This window comes from Gymnodraco acuticeps, unplaced genomic scaffold (genome assembly GCF_902827175.1).
Source record: "Gymnodraco acuticeps unplaced genomic scaffold, fGymAcu1.1, whole genome shotgun sequence".
Classification (NCBI taxonomy): domain Eukaryota; kingdom Metazoa; phylum Chordata; class Actinopteri; order Perciformes; family Bathydraconidae; genus Gymnodraco; species Gymnodraco acuticeps.
In genome coordinates, this window is record NW_022992177.1 from 3,428,474 (window position 1) to 3,448,109 (window position 19,636).

General features: G+C 39.4%; 1 protein-coding gene across 1 annotated transcript; it reads right to left on the reverse strand.

The window, feature by feature from the left end:
* Positions 1-1,506: 1,506 nt before the first annotated feature.
* dapk2b (death-associated protein kinase 2b) lies at positions 1,507-19,531 on the reverse strand. Its single transcript, XM_034204809.1, is given in 13 exon segments — positions 1,507-2,451; positions 6,000-6,080; positions 6,189-7,715; positions 7,717-7,959; positions 9,036-9,081; positions 9,464-9,616; positions 9,713-9,739; positions 9,828-9,876; positions 9,980-10,109; positions 11,181-11,319; positions 11,787-12,008; positions 18,582-18,739; positions 19,339-19,531. Coding segments are annotated over 10 exon segments (1,473 nt in total). The 5' UTR covers positions 18,659-18,739; positions 19,339-19,531; the 3' UTR covers positions 1,507-2,451; positions 6,000-6,080; positions 6,189-7,328.
* Between the last annotated feature and the right edge of the window lie 105 nt (positions 19,532-19,636).

Sequence of the window (19,636 nt, forward strand, 5' to 3'; positions counted from 1 at the left end):
TATGCCAGTAACTCACAGGTTGTCATTAAACAGAAACACATTGCTATATAATTGGAGAGTCCCTGTATGCTCTGTTAAGGACTTGAGATGTAGAAGTCAATAGTGTACTTGTTGACAGACAGACCTTTCAACACTTTTATTGTTCAATATAACAGAAATAAAGAAAATCCTGTTAAATATTTCACAATATACTAACATATTAATTGAAGGAATGCTAGTAGGCCTACATAGTCAAATATTTAGTATGAAAACAGTAGGTGCAGTCAGACTTTTCCCAATCCAGGATAAAGCTGTGGATTGAGTGTATTACGTATCCTGCTGTCTGTGTATGTTCATTTACATACATTATAAGCTGAAAACACAAAAATACATGTTCATATAGATTTAAGCATTAATATCAATTGTATACACAAATTCAGTTTACTTTCTTATAGCGACGAGGTCTACTCAGTATGGGGAAAACAGTTGTTTTAAAGAGCATAAACAAAATAAAAAAAGTCTGGAAAATATGCCTGATGATGTCAACAGGGTTGAGTCTGCTTCAGCTGGAAGACTACATATTAAACTGGGGTCAGGGAGTTAAGAATGAGAAAGATGTGGGTGTTTATTAGGAAGGGATGGTCAAATGAATTGAAATTATTGGCTGAATTATGGGAAATGCAAGATTCTGTGGTTTTGGAGCTTTACCCACACTAAAGCCTCCTTTGTTTTATTAATAACATTCTCTTTGTTATGTGTCTTTGGTAAGTCACCCAACTTTATTTAGCGGCCGTATAAATATATCTTTAAACCCCTTATACTTAATTTGCAACACTGGCTTGTGTTCTTATTCTGATACTGGAGGACAAACAGGCTCACATATTTCAGACCCAATTTCTTAGCATAAGTCTGTAACTGGCCTACATCGTGTCTCTGCCAAAAGTGTATTTAGTTCAGGTCAAATTATCCCTCCAATCTCGTTCAGCCCAACTGGGCTCAAACAATATTTTTTTTGTGAGGCTAAATAATGGATCAGTGCCCAGGGGAAAATTCACTATCACAAGTAGTGCTCATTGATGTTGAGATAATGTTTTATACAAAGTGCAGGTGGTATTTGTGTTTTATCTTATTTTGGTTCAACAGGAACATGCCTCAGGGCACGACATGTCTCGTAGGAAGTTCTAAAACTGCAGATTATTTTACAATAACAATCATATCAAATAGAAAGTAATTTAGTCATTTAAATATAAGAGTGGTGTCCTACTTATCCAGTGTAGTGATACAATGCTGCATTGATTTAGAGTCAATTGATCAAATGACCTGGAAGATATTCAAAGGAAAGGACATTTTCATTTAATACTGTTGAATTTTCACAACAATAGGGGGGTGTCTGTGGATATGGGGCTAAAATCAGAGGGTCAATGGTTCGAACCCCAAGCTCCTGCAGTCAACCTCAGTGATCTTTGGCAATATATTCAACCCCAAATAGCTCCCGAAGGAATGACTACAATGTTGATGGAGACATCGTTTTTTCTTTTCACTTTATTGAACTCACAAAAAGTCATATTCATTAATTTATTAACAAAATTAGAATTTACAATACATACAGTACATACAAGTTAACTAAAAAGGACCTGTTTAATACATTGTTGCTTCTTTTACTGAGCTAAAGTTCAAATAACAGTGAAATTAAGACATTAACTTCCGATTTGTATGTATATTTACAAGATAAATACACCAGGGCCTAAAAATGGTTTTGAAAAAACAGTAAAATGTTTTTTTATGTTAATATGCCCCATTGGTGACAAGTATTTGACAGTCATTTAAAATAATCTATATTCAATACAGTAAACAGATAACACTGTGTACAGGCACATTATTGTGATATTGCAAATTAAAATGTTAATAAAAACAGTCTCTTAACAGAGACATTGCTGTATGTTAAGCACAACATGTAAACATTTGTTTACCATATTGTTTTTCTGTCAGTGCGTTGCACATTATTTTACATCCACACATGCAGACAGCACAACAAAAATAAAAGTATCTAAGTGTGTCAATACTCGGATGTTAGACAACAGCTGAGAGACTTTTAAGACCACAGTTATGAGAGGAAGCTGCCTACATTCTTGAGGACGTGCTAACATTGGCATCTTAGTTCCTGTCAACAAGGACAAAAAAAGATAGCTTGAATTTAGAAATGTATTGATATCAACACACATGATATGCTGGTTTTGTGTTTCACTAAGACAAGCAAGTTGTCTGGATCAATACAATTCAAACAAATAATGTATAATTATTCTTATGACAAGTTGCAGCTGCACAGTGTGTTTCAAAAAGTTGCAGATGAACTGTTTTGCAACAGGAACATGTCAAATGATGCCCTTGTTGCTCTCAGGAAGTGCTGCTTCTCTTTCTGCCCCTCGGTCTCCTCTTCGGGATGTCTTCCTCTTGGTCACTATCACAATCCCTCTGAAACAATCAACATATTGAGGTTGAGAAACAGCAGGTTATCACAGTTTTATGAGCTAAAAAAAAAATGTAACAATTAAATCATTGTTTTAAAAACAAAATCTGTTATCTAAACTACTCACTGCAAAACACCAGCAAATACCAACAAGGTACAGTTAGAGTTGGATATTCAACAGACATTCACTCCAGATTCTGTGAAACTGAGGAAGAAACCGGACTGAATATCCAACTTAAAACTAATTTCCCTGCGTTACAAATGCTGCGCACATCAATACTGCAAAGAAGATAATATACCTGTTTTTCAGGTCTCAGGCTCGAAAATGACATTCCCAGAACAAATGACCATATCTTCCCTTCTAAAAGGGTTAAATGAATAATCTTTTTTCTCAAAGCAAGGTTACACCTGTGAGTTGGATGTAGAAGTTTCAGAATCAATATAGATGTTTTTATTTTAAAGTAAATTCAGATTGAACACAGTAAAAAAAAATTATATTATTGTGTCCGTCCAAAAAAAATTAATTACTTATAGTGAAAACCACCCTTGAATGATGGGATAGTAGACTAAAAGCTTTAGGAATCCAAACTACAACATATAATAAGTACCCTGTATCAAGATTGATTAAATTTGACCTTTTTAGAGAGATTTAGCAAAAAAAAATCCACTTCTGGGGTCATTTGACCTATCTCTGGCCCATCAGAGCCAATGGAATCGAGGGGAACTCCCACATACTCCTTATTTGGTAATGTGTGTGTGAGACCGCCGCATAGCCAAGACCGGAAGCTGCGATAACTCTGGTGACTACCATTAGCAGCTAACTTTTACTCTCCGATTTTTACATAAAAATTGAATTATGGATTATAAATTAAAAAAATTATTACACAGAAACATTATCAACCTATGGATTAACCGATTCAGCCGCGTTTTTCTCGTTTTAATGCCATTGAACAAGTCTTTTGATCAGATTGACAGCTACGGTGAGACGATCTCCTGTAAAAGCTCCGTAAAGGTACGTGTTGTGATGTCTGTGTTTGCTTCCCCTGTCGCGAGTTCGGATCACTCAGTGATGATATATACCTAATATCTTGTATGTGCAGCTACAATAAGTAATAAGGGTATCTTTTATCTTGAGTTCTGTGCCAAAGTGCGTTTTCGCTCAGGGGTCATTTATGGCGCGTTTCCACTGCAGCGGGTAGCTCGCTTTAAGCGTGCCGAGCCCGTTTTTGGTTGCGTTTCCACTTGGCCTAGTTTTGGCCCGGGGCTACTTTTTCACCTTTTTTCTGGCCCGACTAAATCGTGGTTCTAGGGCCAGGAACAACCAGGCTGAGTCGGGCTGAGTATGCTAAACTAGAGAGAGAATCGCTGGCAAGGGGGCTACAACTACAACAAGATGAACATATTTGACCGTGAATTAATTGTAATACACGTTTCAAAATGATGCCGAAGTAACAACATACTGATACCGGTTAGTAAAAACCATGAATTAATGCTTTGACAAGTCTGCAGACAGATGGCAGGCGAAAAACCCTTTTAAAATGCGTGTTTTCTAAATGTAGCTTGGCTAAGCTAACGTTATATATGCTCCGACCGTCCACACTCACAACAACGGCCTATACAGACATAAATAAACCAGCGACTGTATTCGCCATGACACAGGCAGTCTGTGGTTTGTACTTGTTTAACTTTTGTCAAGTTTCTGAACAGATATGAAGAGCTGTGAGCTCCGAGTGCTAAGAGCTAACGGCTGTGTTGTTTTTCTGGGGCTCTCATTGAAGATGACGTCACGGCTCCGCCTACACTGCGTTACTATAGTAACTGCCCCAGTTCCTAAACTGTAATGGAAACGCAGCATTAAAGTGAGCCGGGCCTAATAAGGCCTAACCAAACCGAGCGAGGCCGAGCGAGGCCTGCAGTGGAAACGCGCCATTAGATGCTTCTTATGAGACTTGTGTTTTGTTTTGATAAAAATGGTTTGTATCGTCAGTTAGCTGAGATTATTCCCGTTAATCTGGTATAACACATTAATAGGTTCTTAAATATTAAGATACCCTGAGACACAGTGTCGTGAAGGAAAAAAAAAGGACCCGTCGAGGGGGACATTGGGGCTTAACAGGTTAATCCCCGTGGGGAAATTCAGTAGGAAGAAATCTGCAGAACAAAACTTCCAACATGAAACATCACAGTTACTCTCAAATTGAACATAAATGTTTATTTTCTAACTGAGACTCAGTTTTAGAAGATTGATACCACTCTTTTTCTAAAAGTACAGCAGGTCTATATGAAGCTAAATCCAGGAGCCAGTTAGCTTAGCATAAAGGAAATGGGGGAACTGCTAGCCTAGCATTGTCTGAATGTAACACCGACCAGCACCTCACATACACAAATTGCAACCTTTATTGTTTGTTTAGTGTAAACACAAAATCTGTGTTTTACGAGGGGGTTTTGTGCTGGATTATTTATTGGCTGGGAAGAATGATTTCCTGAAGCCTTCATTGGTTTCCTATCCTCAGAGTGATAACAAGACTCCAGGAAGTCAATGATGCTTGAAATCAATTAGTGTCCAGGCTTTATGCTAAGCTAACTACACTGAACAAAAATATAAACGCAACACTTTTGTTTTTGCTCCCATTTCTCATGAGATGAACTCAAAGATCTAAAACATTGTCTATATACACAAAATAACCATTTCTCTCAAATATTGTTCACAAATCTGAAAAAATCTGTGATAGTGAGCACTTCTCCTTTGCCGAGATAATTCATCCCACCTCACAGGTGTGGCATATCAAGATGCTGATTAGACAGCATGATTATTGCACAGGTGTGCCTTAGAATGGCCACAATAAAAGGCCACTCTGAAACGTGCAATTTTGCTTTATTGGGGGGGGGTCTGGGGGGGGTCCGAAAACCAGTCAGTATCTGGTGTGAGGGGTAGGGGTAGGGTTAGGGTTAGGGTAATGTTGTGAATCGAGTGGCCCATGGTGGTGGTGGGGTTATGGTATGGGCAGGCGTATGTTATGGACGACGAACACAGGCCACTCGATTCACAACATTACCCTAACCCTACCCCTCACACCAGATACTGACTGGTTTTCGGACCCCCCCAGACCCCCCCCAATAAAGCAAAAATGCACGTTTCAGAGTGGCATTTTATTGTGGCCATTCTAAGGCACACCTGTGCAATAATTATGCTGTCTAATCAGCATCTTGATATGCCACACCTGTGAGGTGGGATGGATTATCTCGGCAAAGGAGAAGTGCTCACTATCACAGATTTGTTCAGATTTGTGAATAATATGAGAGAAATGGTTATTTTGTGTATATAGAAAATGTTTTAGATCTTTGAGTTCATCTCATGAAAAATGGGAGCAAAAACAAAAGTGTTGCATTTATATTTTTGTTCAGTGTAGTTGCTGGCTGTAGCTTCATAAACTGTGCAGACGTGGGAGTTGTTTCAATCTCCTCATCTAACTCTCAGGCAGGAAGCTAATTAAAAAAAATGATATTTCTAGACTGAGCCAGAGCTTTAAGCTTTAATACTGTGAGTCCTTACCCCGTCCTGCTCAGGCAGCTTGTTGCCTTTCTTCATGATCCTTGTTAAGTGGTTGCACAGAGCCACAATTCTGAATGACAGCTGTTGAACAGATGAAAACAAATATAATTAGTCTTAAAACATTATGAAGTGACATTATGAAGTGACATCATGAACTGCTTTAAGGACATTTTCTAACTGTTTACTTACCTTCCACCTGCGTCTGGCATACTGTCTCTTAAAGTTCTGCAAGTTGACCACAGACAACCTCTTCACCATGGCCTGCCTGGTATCCTTCGGCTGCAGAGACACAGTGAGGAATACAATAACAGAGGTAGTATCTTACATGTTAATGTCAAATGACAAAATGTATCACTATAATCTAAGGTACCACTGGTAATATACTGAAATCTAAGATCACAAATCACAAGAATGTGATACAGATAAAATGGTGATAATTTATTTCCTTTTTTTAGACAACATTGAAAAATGTCAGTGTGCACAAGTTCAAAAAGTGTCAGTCATGTACATCTGTTGACACTGATAAAGAGGTGACACATTGTGAAACATATGTTGTCTTATCATAGATGTTGTATTTCCTGTCATCTAACAAAACATCTCCAAGAAAGAAGTACAAAAGTTTTAAAAAATAAATAAATTCAATTCAATTATTAGTAAAAGTGCACATTACATCTGTTAAAACAATCGTTAAGAAAAACTAATTAATACAATAACATGTAACTTTACAAATATATAACCTTTGTTAAATAGACAATATACAAATTCCTATAATTGGAAAAATAATCAAATAAATCCCTTTTGATACATTCAATAGCAAATGGATGTGTGTCCTCCTCTGGCCCTTGCACAGTAAACACTTTCATGACTAATATGTATGACTTCAAACCTGCTTAATCAAATAAGAACATCATCATCAGTAAGTATCACTTACATTTTACAACAATTGTGCCAAAATTATGCTAATTTAAGATTATATATTTTTATTTAGAGCAAGGGCTAGCCGTTTCCCACTGTCTTCAGTATTTGAATGCAGCAAAGATTATCATCTTCTGCCTGTACCTTGAAAGTTACTGAACAGATACAAAAGTACCATCCATCTTTACATCTAACAAACAAAAATGAAAAAAAGCACATTTCCTTTTTAAATCGTCCTACTCTTACAGATATTTAAAAAAAAGAATCGTATTGCAGAGTTCAATCAAGAAAATAAAAAATATATAAAGAAAGAAAATGTAAAGACTACATTCACATAATACATTTGAACGCTTGTGCAGCTAAAAAAAACGTGTTGAACATTTTCAAAAGATCTTTAAGGTCAATAAGAGTTAGTTAGCCAGACTCTGTGAGTGTCTGTTTGTCCTCAGGATGCAGCTGCCTCCTGCAGGACTGGTGCAGCAGCCCCTGCCTCACGTCCGTGTTCATGCTGCTGCTGCTGAGGATGCTGCCCTTGGCTCCTTCAGGATGCAGAGAGCTCATCACCTCCTGCAGCCACTGCAGCTCAGAGTTCAGCTCCTGCCTCAGAGCGTCCAGCTGACTCTCCCTGTGGCTGTACTTCCCACTGATGCTCTCCAGACTGGCATCGATAATCTTCACGTCCTCCTGCAGCAGCCTCCTGGTTGCCTCCACTTTACGGAACTCATAGTGGACTTGAGACAGCTGCTTTCCTCGCAGTCTCGCTCTCCTCTTGTACCAGGCCTCCTTGTCGTTGTAAATGGACCAGGAGTGCTTCTACATCGCCCTGCAGAGTGTGCCGTGCTTCTGACACCTCCGACAGCCTTGTCTCCATCAGACTGAGGTCCTCTACCACATGTGCAAAACGCTCAAAGTTGGCGTACGTGTTGTTCTGGGGCATACTGAAATGGGACTGGATGGTGTACTCCTTCAGCCGCTCAGTCTTCAGCTGCTCCACTTTCTTCTCAGCCTCAGGGACAGTGCTTTCCTCTTCCGTGTAGTCGCAGGACTTCAGACAGAAGGGTGAAGGGGGGGACACTGAGTGAGAGGCTGTCTCATTGTTGCATCTTGAAAACACACACAGCGATGAATATCCCAGCAGATGTGGCACTGCAGGGTTAGTGTGTGACCCTACAGCGAAAGCCATGGCAGGTAAGAGTGCCACAAGAACACAACCGACATTCCTGTACAGGATGTTGTGTTTCCTGGCTTCATGCTTGAATCCAAACAGGACGAAGACTCCGGGGGAAACACCATTCACATGCATCTCTGCAGCTAATGTTGGAGTAGACGTCTTCAACATTACAGAGGGTTGTTAAATGTCCATGCCGTTAAATACCACAAGTAGTGACACCTTGATGATTTAGTTCAATCGCTTGAATTTCTAGACAAAATGTCAGACTGGAAAAGTGTGTAGAGGTGGAGAGAAACTTACCACATGTACCTAAGTAAAATATTGATGTACTTGTACTTAAATGGACTATTTCCCTTTACTGCTACTAGTATTTACATATATCAATATTGTATTTTTTACTCCACTTAATTTACAGATGTAGATTAACTAAACAAAATATAAACAACAAATAAATTAAGACCAACCAGTGGAGAACAAAGTATAATAATACAACTAATAATAATAATAATAATAATATGAAGTATATATTATTCTGACATCTGCATTAAAACTACTTTTTACCTATATATATATATATATATATATATATATAAAAGTATCTAATGTGTATATATTTTTTTATTTAAGTATGTTTTACTACTAATACTTATGTACTTTTGTGTATTTCATTGTATTGTTGATGCTTTTACAAAGAGGGTGTGGTACAGCGATGGAAACAATATACAGTGACAAGTATATTTTCAACAAGCTAAATATAAAGTAAATAAAGTTAGTGCATGAACTTTGTGAGCATGCACATTTACAAGATGGATTTTCCTTTTCAATGAGAAACAAACCTGTACACTGGTGTTACCTTTGACATCAACTGTTAAGTGTTGTTTTAGCATGTAGCAGGAGTTAGTTATTGAGAAAACAAAAACATGCTATAATCGCATAAATCAAGCGCATACCTTAATCCAGTGATGGTTGAGGGCCTCTTGTATGGTCATCCGTTTTCTGAAGCGATGATAGAAGGAAAATGGCTCTCAGTAAATACACCAAAACAACTCCATGACACGCAAAGCAGACTGAGTATACACACTTTAATAAAAGGAATAGGAAAACATGTTAAGCAAGAAGATCACACTGTGCGAGGAACGACACAACATCCTTTTAATTATTATTTACTTTGCAGTTAACTGCCTGTTGTTCAAATATCCTATTGTATAAAGAAATAAGCTGAATGATATCCTTGCTTTAGATTTCTGTGGCATTTCATTCAGTTGGATCAGGTTTGTATATTATGTGCACACTATTTGCACAGAGTCCTCCAATACTGGGCTTTATATGGAGTTGTCTGACCTCACCTTAGGCCTGAAGTTGTTAATCAGTTATTTACCTCGTGTCCTTCACCAGGAGCTGACTGATGAAGCTCTTGGCCAGCTCGCTTGTATTGCTGAACAGCTCGTCGTCAAACTCGTAGTCCATCGCCGAGATGTTTCCCAGCGTTTCCTGCTTCGTGTCACCGAGAAAAGGAGACGCACCGCTCAAACTGGAAAAACATACACACACTCACTTAGACCATCCTCAAAGTTTCTTTATGTATAATCAGATTTCCAATTTCCAATCACAAATCATACCAACTTACAGTATATATGTGATGACTCCGATGCTCCTGTGAACAAACAGCACAATGTTAATCTAAAGTTATGCAGTGCAGCATGTATGGATGGCAGCAGTCAGAGGTAATTAAAAGCTCGTACCACATGTCTGCCTCCAATCCCAGTTGCTCATAGTTGACTATCTCTGGAGCTGAAAATAGACACACTCTGCTTCACAAACAGCGCTAGGCCAACACCAAGCCTCCTCTTTAAATGTCCTTCATTGTAAACACATCGCATATTGAAACACTTACCAACAAATTCAGGGGTTCCAAAAATGTTTTTGAAATCCGCCCCTGCTTCTATTTTGTGTGCCAGTCCAAAGTCTATAATTTTGATGCGAGGTAGACGAAGGTTCCTGTCCAGCAGCATTATGTTTTCAGGCTAAAGTGCAAACAAAGAAAAACACACGACAATTTGTCAGCAGATTTCTACTGACACCAAGGTTTGGCGATTCATAAACATTAAAACAAGTTACCTGGGTAAACGAACTTTTGTGTAAGCATTAAAAAAGAAATTGAAATGGTTACACTCTTTCTTGTAAGCGTGAGAGATACAAATATTAAACCACATCTTGGAAAAGGTGGTTAATCACTTTCTTGTCAAGAGATAGCAAAGAGAAGATTGATATCACAGTCAAGTTTGTACACAAAACAGGAAGCTTCCCCATGCAGCTGGTTTGGCTCAGTCAAGAAATAACTACATATTTTGCACCTCTAAATGTAAGCTTAGCTAAATAAGATAAGTTATGTTTTTTTATTCAATCCCTCTAAAAGTAATAGTGAAAACAAATCACTTTACAGAGTTAATGCTATGATGACTGTTATTGGTCGGGACAACTACAGGAAGTTACAGATCCCAACTAACACAAAGCTGGGAAAAGGTTCAGCACATACACACGTGTTGTACGTAGGTAGGTTCCTCTAAATTAATATAAAAGTTACAAGCTCTATAAAGTCCACACTGACTGGAGAGACGGTTTCAACCATTTCCTAAACTGGTTAACCTGATTTCACGGAAATGGCTAAGCATAAATGAGTGCACAGATCGTTCATTGTGGACTAAAGTTCATGGCCTCTGGCTGGTTGGAATTAAGCCTTTCACTTTGTGTTCTTTTTCCTTAATTGCCAGACTAAAATAATTTAAAGTGATGAGGAGCTTCAGCTGCTGGAAAACAGGACAGTGACTATCAGCAGCGTGCGTGACAGTGCTCTCTGAAAGTGAGGAGATAACCCTGTGGTGTCTTTATCTGAGAGTCTGGACTTCAGCCACAGAGAACAGGAAGGATGTGCGATTCGAAATAGCGAGACTCTTCCGTCACAAAGCTACATTAAACACCTGCCATCTTTGACATTGTATGTATACAGTGCAGTAGAGGTGGGGGTAAAGGATATCATCATAATAAGACATACTTTAATATACATGTATTTACACAAGATAAGGAGCAGGTTGTACCTTTAGATCAAAATGCACAATCCTCTTGGAGTGGAGGTACTGGACTCCATCTAGGATCTGTTTGATAAACTGAGTGGCCTCCTCTTCACTGAGAGATTCCTTCTGAGCCAAAAAATCAAACAGTTCTCCTCCAGACACCCTGTGAAACACACATATACACAATCACACACACACACACACTTTAGAGACTCATCTAGTGGGCTCAGATCATCTGGAGCAAGGACTCTCTTGAGCGCTATCTAAAGTGAGTTCTCAGGATTTGGAAGCGCTGGTTCAGGATGTTTTAGATAATTGTTTGTAATAATAAACTTGCCATAGCTGTGACCTATATTACTTTGCATAATAAAATACTTGAAAAAGGTGGTGCAACGTGGTATAGAGCGGCCTTTAAATAGCTGGCAGCCAATAAACATGGCCTTCTTTTATATGAACACACGAATAGACTGAATGTCACACAGTGTCTTCTCCTGCATCTAACAGGAACTGTCGGTCTGTTCCCTCTGCTTTGATTGGACAGAGCTTTCTTTTAGCCCCAATTGAGAGCTCCATGTTGGCAACAAATTCTGCTCTATTTCTAACAGGCATTGTGACGGATTGCTGACTTACAGTCCGAGGATGAGCACCACATCTGTGCGGTTCTCATACACGTCATGTAGAGATACGATGTTGTTGTGCTGGAGCTGCTGCAGGATGTCCACTTCCCTCTCAATCTCCTCTCTTTTAACGCCACGTCTGCTGGCCCGACTCTGACGCTTCTTGATGAACTTGGCTGCATATTCGACGCCTGTGCTCTTCTCTATGCAGCGTTTGACAACTGCAAACTGCCCACTGTAGACACAAAAGAAGAAAAAAGGAACTAACATTATGAAATGCTAATAACGTAATGTGTTTATATTAAAAAGGTATCGTATTTCAAGAGAGAGAACAATTTATAATGACATTCTTAACAATTAACAACAGGATATAACTCGGGGTGAAGACAGATGTCAGGGAGGAAGACGTGTGTCAAACCTGAGGAAATATTGAGGTATAGTTCATCACTTCCTGTTTCCTGGCCAGACAGAGAACAATCAGATAGGCTTGCAGTGCGGACAGAGCTGCTGTCCTCCCACTCAACCAACCTGCCTGCCAAATTTCAAGCTATTCTTCGTCTCGAGAATTAGTCCTCAGAAAAAATCCCCAAAACCCTGAATATTTCACAAGAGAGGTGTGGCTTTGAGACAGTCTCTTAGCAGATAATTGTTTCACTTTTCACTCTACAGCCTGTGGACTTGTGATTGAAGCACCTAGTACATTTATTTAAATCCTGTAGACTAATGTTGCCCCATCCTAACGACAGGGATGGTGACTGCAGTAAACTTGTTAAACTTTATTATCACCCTCCCCTGACATAACCACACAGTCAGTTCACTTTTAATTGACCCACTGAGAAGTGTCAAAACATCTTCCAGCGCTGTCGCCCAGTTAAATACATGTGTTGAGTCTCCATGGCTGTATTATCAGACCAGCAGTAATCTCAGCTTGCGGCCACTCCTGCTGCTGTGGGCTGACCTGCGCTCTCTGTAGATTCAGACTCTGAAAACAAGCCTCTCAGTCACTGATCCTGCAGAATAACATGAGGGCGAGTGAAGAGGCAGAGCTGGCAAAAAGTTTCTGAGTTGGGAAGATGAGACAGAAGAGGAACATTCAGTCCACTTTGCATTCATTCGTGATTGGATCAAACCTATTAACGCCTGTAGAAAGAAGAATTTACTGTAAAACCGTGGAAATTATTTGATGCAACATACACAGAGAGAGGACACAGATAATTACTGGCAGTGGCAGGCATATGTTTTGGACATAACTGTCCACACTGAGATTCCAGGGTGGCTGTGAGAGGCTGTCCAGTCTGTGTCCACTATCATCACGGTGTCTAGTGCGCTAAGAATAGGCTCTTCTCCACCTGTCACATCTCCACTGCTGCTGGGGAGAAGGGCAAAGCCTGCTGGAGCTGCTGGGTGAAGGCTGTCCAAAACACAAATCAGATACTGGGGCTGAAGCTTCAAAGCATCTTTTATTAATGTTGACATTAACATGTTTTAATCAACAATAGAATTCTGTGCATCTTTTTATTTTAAATGTACTAAATTGTTAATTATTTAATTCGTCCATCCAGCATATTGCAGATAATAAGAAATAACACTTTAATACTTTGAAGAATTATATTCCAATAGTGCTTGGGTTGGGTTGTTTATAATTCATGTAGTCCAAACATTTCTAAAGACTCAAGTGTGTTGTAAAGTCTAGAAGTCAAAATGTAAAATAAAAATAAAAAGATGGATGTTATTATTTCCATCATAATTTCATCTAAATATATATCCTGATTCAATCCATATTTGTGAATGTCATTTAAAAACAAAAGTTTGCACAATGACGCAAAAGTTAAATTCATTATTCAGTTGATTTATTAAGGAAAAAAACTATTGAGTTTAATACTAATCCATTAATTTATGGTTGCGACATCATTTATTATCTACTCTACTACTCTGTTTCTTCTTGCACTCTTTAAATGTAATCCTAAAATGTGTTTTATTGTTTTATGTCTTATCTATATTATGTTACATTGTTAGAGGAGCTTGTGACTTAAGATCTTCATTGCCATCTCTATACTGTGCATGCATATGCATACTGTATGACAATAAAGGCTTTGAATTGAATCAAGACAGAGACTTCAATTGTAAAAAACTGACATTTGTTACAGCCCTTATGAATAAAAACTGTGCTCCAACCGTACTAACAAAGAGACAGCTCCGTCCCAACAATTAACAAAAACATGGATTAAATACACAAGGAACTTTCCTTAACCGCATTATTGCTGGGCAGTTGATCCAGTTTTCTCTTGTTGAGGCACACCCTGTCCTCTGCAGTGAAACGTTGCATCGCTTTAAAACAACACCTACTGAGATGTACTTTAACCACATACACTGGAGGCACAAAATGAGAACATCAAATATTATGCTGCGGCCTCTAACATCTGAATCAACAATTCTTCAACAATCTAAGAAGAAAACTTAACTGTAAGTGTCTCAAACACACAGTAGTATTAGTTGAAGGGCACTTGTATTGCATTAAATTGCCAAGGTGTCTTAAATGCCTCAGTATATAGCTTCTAGGTTTCTGAGAGGTTTATGTAACCACAAAGCCTCTGGGAGTTATTATTAAGCTTTTTAGTTCATATCAGGGCAACAAAAACCCCTGTCAGGATCAGATATCAGTGGGAACATGACCTAACAGAGAATAGTTGGGGGTGTACATCGTTAAAAAGGTCTTCAAAGAGACACACACTCCACAAAGGAAAAACATGGCAGGACAGGACAGGGCAGGAATCTGAAATACTCCGTCTATCTGTTCTATTCACAGGACATTTCCACCCCTGAGACATCCCTGAACACTGAAACGACTACGATAATGTGTGACCTGAGGAGAAGGGGAACTCGCTCAATGAATTCCACTTGCATAAACAAACAACACACTGAAAGGATGGCCTGTCACGTGGCAGCAGCAGTGCCCTTGACAGTGACCCCTCGTGGTGTTTGTTGTGGCCCAATGCAAGGGGCTTTACTGAAGTGTTGCTACGAGGTGCAGAGTAACACTGGGAAAAGCGGGGATGCTGGGAGTGGTATTCCACAGCGGGCCAGGCGTGCCGTCTGTCTTAGCTCTAAGCCGGCCGGTGGGGCTGAAAGCACCGTCTCCCTGCTGAGTTTCCACTTCCAACAGCTGAAGGTCAGTATCCACAGCAAAGGTTGGAGGAATGCTCGGACAAGTGGCGCCGGCCCAATATTTAAACACATTTCTCAACTGAACCTCTGGGGTGGTGTTACAAAGACAGCCAGCTATATAATTGACCGAGCCCAGTCCCTAACCATCTGTGATCTTCAATGTGACGAAGAAGCAGCTCAGAATATGACTCATCATTGCATTAAATATAGTTTTATCGAGTGTTGAAAACCCTATTATGATGAAATATATCACAATTATGACCATAACATGTTCAGGATACTCTAGTCTAGATTCCCTCTTGTTTTGATGTTGTCCAATGTCAACAATGCATCTGGCTGTGTGAGTGCCTGCTGACAGTAACACGGTGACCTCTGTCAAAGGGGGAACTCCGGGAATGTCGAAGAGGTCAACGTGGAGTTCCCTGCGTCAGGCTGCACTGAATAAACACATTTTTCACCCACTCAACAGCAAGAATGTCTGTTCCTTACAGCTGACTACACTCATTCTTATTCCCTCCTTGTAAATGCATGCCTACTGTACCCTCTCTAGACACACCACCAGCACCATGTGTTCATCTGCAGCACCTGTCTTGTGACTGTCAACTCTTTTCACATCAACACATCTCACGCCTGTGAGGGCTGCGGCCTTAAGTGTGAATCGCCGCCCTCTCTGCATCCTGTCCAAAGACAACAAACTTCTGCTAACTGAAAACATTTCTCCAATTCATTTCCCTTTTGCATGCATTCAGCGAGTATTTCTAGAAATGAAAGATACAGCAGTACACAGAAAAAGAGTGTAAAATACATTGCATATTAAGGGTGGCGTGATGTGACCTTTTCAATGTTCCTGCATTCAGTTGGATTTGAGTAATACAATAACAACAGACAGCAGCTCTGTGCAGATGTAGTTCGGGACAGTGGTACTTTCCAACCCTGCACCACGTCTTTTTGTCCGGTCGAGTCTTGGAAGACAGGAAGCTGTGTGGTTCATAACAACATTTTCTTACTCAATATCAAGCAACGATTATTGTTTTTATTTTTAATTGTATAATGTCGGACTTTTTTTGCCGTCCGTGAGGAAAATAAATGGGGCTCAGAGCCTCAGAATACTGATTTGTTATGATTTGGTGCAGGCACGAAACATAGTCTACTACCAATAGAAATACATCGTTCTGTGTCAGACTACTGAAATCTGTATTTTTTCAGGGTTTTTTCCTTCTCATTTGTTATTATTTACATTGCTTTTAAAATCGTTCTGTGTGACACGAAAAAAATGTGGAAATCGTGTTGGTGAACACGAATCAATAGATTACATTTCGTGACTATAACACGAAATGCCGTGAGACTGGGTTGGATGGTGATGCTAGAGGAAAAGTCAGAGGATCACCAAAGTTAGCATCCTCTATGTGTGATAAATGTCTGTTCATTAGTGTATTTGCAATCCAAAAGTGTCAAGTTAATTCAGGCTAGACCAAAGCAGTGGACCCACTGAATATATTGCTGTTGCTAGAGCCATGACCAGCAGGGCTGAAACAGAAAGTCCATTATGATGAAAGTGCAGTATTCACGGATTAAAAAATTAGGAGGAAGTTTACAATCCTTTTACTATGCAAAGACAATGGCACTTCCTGTCTAATGATGCATCCTGTGAATTATTGCTGTAGCTTGATGATGACTAACAATAATGTAATAAAGGTATAAAAGTACTCCGGTGTTCTGAAAAAACATGGACAAGAATGAACCTGTTGTTGACAGGTACAGCTCACAAAGTTCTCCATCTGCTCTACTGTCACTTGTGTAACAGTTCACTAGTCTCAGCAGTATTGTGGGAGGACTGGACAGCTGTGGGTTAACACTGAAACACTTCCTGCTGTACGTCATCATAAGTCTGTGTCATCACTCAGATGGTAAGACAGGAAAGTAAATGCCTAACGTCCCGAGCAAAGGGTTGTTCTACAGATTGGTTTACCAAAAACTATAGTCAGTAGTGGAAAGGAACATTGAGTACAACTGTGTGGGGCCTTTGACATTACAATCTGTCAATAGGGTTGCAGCATGATTAATCAACTTTCCTGCAGCTAATGGCTCAACAGTTCCATAGGGTTCAGAACATCTTAAATACTCAACACAGATCAGTTTTTGGCCCCCCCTATCAAATTTCCCCACCCTCTTGAGAGGAGGATTAAGTAATATTTCCATTGTGGCGTGCATTGGAGAGCTCATGAAGCTTTGGCAGACTGTAGGCGGGGTGGGCTTCATCCTACAAAAACACTACAAAGTTGTCACAACAATTCAGAAGAACTGCAAGCTAAGAAACCCAGCTGCCGAATTGGTTTTAAAGTTCTCTGAAACTTTCTGTGACTGAAAAGGCATTTCTGTTTTCAGTCGCAGGAATCTGCGGCTTTTAACCACATACATTTCCCATGACGGAGATGCTGAGCACAGACAGAGCTCAGCCCCCAGCAGGGTATTCTTATCAAGTAACATGTTTCCAACCACAGTGGTATTGTCAGTCTTCAATCAACACATTTACACGCCTTTCATACAGCAGATTTACTCTCCAGTAACACCCTTTATCAATCCTTTACCTATATACGCTTTAGAAAAGGACTTTTGATATACTTTTGTTTAGAGTTCTACTCTTGAAAAATAATTCAGTAATCGTTCATTTCTTAAAATCTATGAATAAGAGCTACTGTTGCCTCTTTAATAACTCAAAAGGGCACCTAATGTTTGAGAATAATATTCTTATTCATTAATAAAGATTTCAAAAACAAAGACGATAACACATTAAGCTCACAAATGTTAATACATAGATTCCGACATTCCATTGTCATTTAAGCAAATTGAATTATTATCCTCATAACAATACAGCTTTCAATTTGCAGATGCATTTAATTATTTCATGAGGCAGATATCTGTGAAGCAAAATGAGGAGAGAGATTGCTGGACACACACACTCTGACTCTTCTGTACAGAGGTTTAAATGCAGGTGGAGTCACATTTCAACACCAGGTCTTAATTTCCCCTGTCAGGGTGTGTCAGAGTAGCTCTGCAGTAAATGGCGAGCAAACACCGGGACATTAAGTATATTTTCACTATTAGTGAAGGTGAGAGGTCAGACCCTTTTCTTTCACACCTTCTCTGTCTGTTAGCACATGCCAAAGCTGTCCTTAACGTGAAGAGTAGATTTGTAGCTTCCTCAACACGAACTGCACCCTGCAGACTTCCTTTAATCTATTTCCCCTTGGGACAAAGTGTTTTCAATGTCACGTTTGATTATCACTCATCCAATCAACATTAAGAAATTGATACCCCAACAATCACCAGTTAATGAAATTAGACTCTCTTTCCTGGTTAGAACATATTATCGTGCCCAAACAGAGGTGGTTTTCCTGGAGTGTATTTACTTTTGAAACTTTATCTCTCGCTGTAAACTTCAACCTACTTCAACACTCCCCATTTCATGCTTAAACAAGCCAACTGTTTGCAGACCTACATCCACATGAGGATCACTGCTGTGGTACCACAGAGGCATGCAGTGAAGAGTTGAGTCACTCTTAGTCATACAAATATGAGGAGGATCATTTTCTAAGGGGTTGAAATCAACATTTCATAATGTACAGCTTTGAAAAACACTTACCTTCCTAGTTCTTCCCCAATTTCATATAAATCGTCCACATTCTGTTGCTTGAATACCGCCATGCCAGGCGTCTTCATTGGTGTGATTTATCTCCTTGATGAGCACCACTGGAGCCCTTCTATTCAGAAGTCTTCTTCTCCTAATCAGCAAGTCCAACCCTGCGGATAGAAAGAGGAGTTCCTGGTGATTTCTGACAGAAGAGATGAATATGTTTACAAGTTCCAGCTTGCTGTATAGCATTCCATCGCAGAGGTACTTCCACTGCATGTTGAGAAAGCTTTAACAACAGCAAAGGAGGGTTTTTAAATCAACAGCAAACACAAATCTAAAAATATGCACTTAATCCGTCTTTCATTTGTCTAAATACTGTTTATTAGAAAGTTTAGAAACTTGCAGGCACAACTCATTAAACAGTGCCAAATTGGGAAGTTTAACAGTAGCAGGAACAGTCGAATGATTACAACAGGATTACTAATTAAAGGAAAGAGCATTTTGGGTAATTAGGGCAGGATATGTGAAATGTGCTACTGTTATGAAACCCTTAGTCTGGCAAAAAGGCTGACATTTGCAGCAACACATGCTTTAGAACTCTTAATAATGTTACTGCTCTGAATTAGTTTAAAAACAGAATAGTTATCCAGTAAAAAACAATCAGAGAAACCCCTTTGGTACATACACAAATGTAAAGAAGAAAACTGAAATACTAGACTTTCTGATACGTTTTATGTCACACAATGAAGTGGCTCCACAAACTGACCTTATGTTGTAACTTATTTTGGACGCAGAGCTGATGATAAACTTGCATCGGTTCTTTACAGTCGGTTGTCTGTCCTCGTGGCTGCAGTTCAGGCACACAACGTTCCTCTGTTGTTTTCTGTCACTTATGGCAGCTCCATCAGGCTTTTGTGTCTTCAGAAGTCCCTCCCCCTGATGGCCCATTACGAAACAGCACGCATGAGAGGCAGGCTATCAATAAAGATGACCAACATGTCTGCTGTTTATTTATAATAATATTTATATAATATAAGCATTTTAGGAACTGAGGATTACCAAAG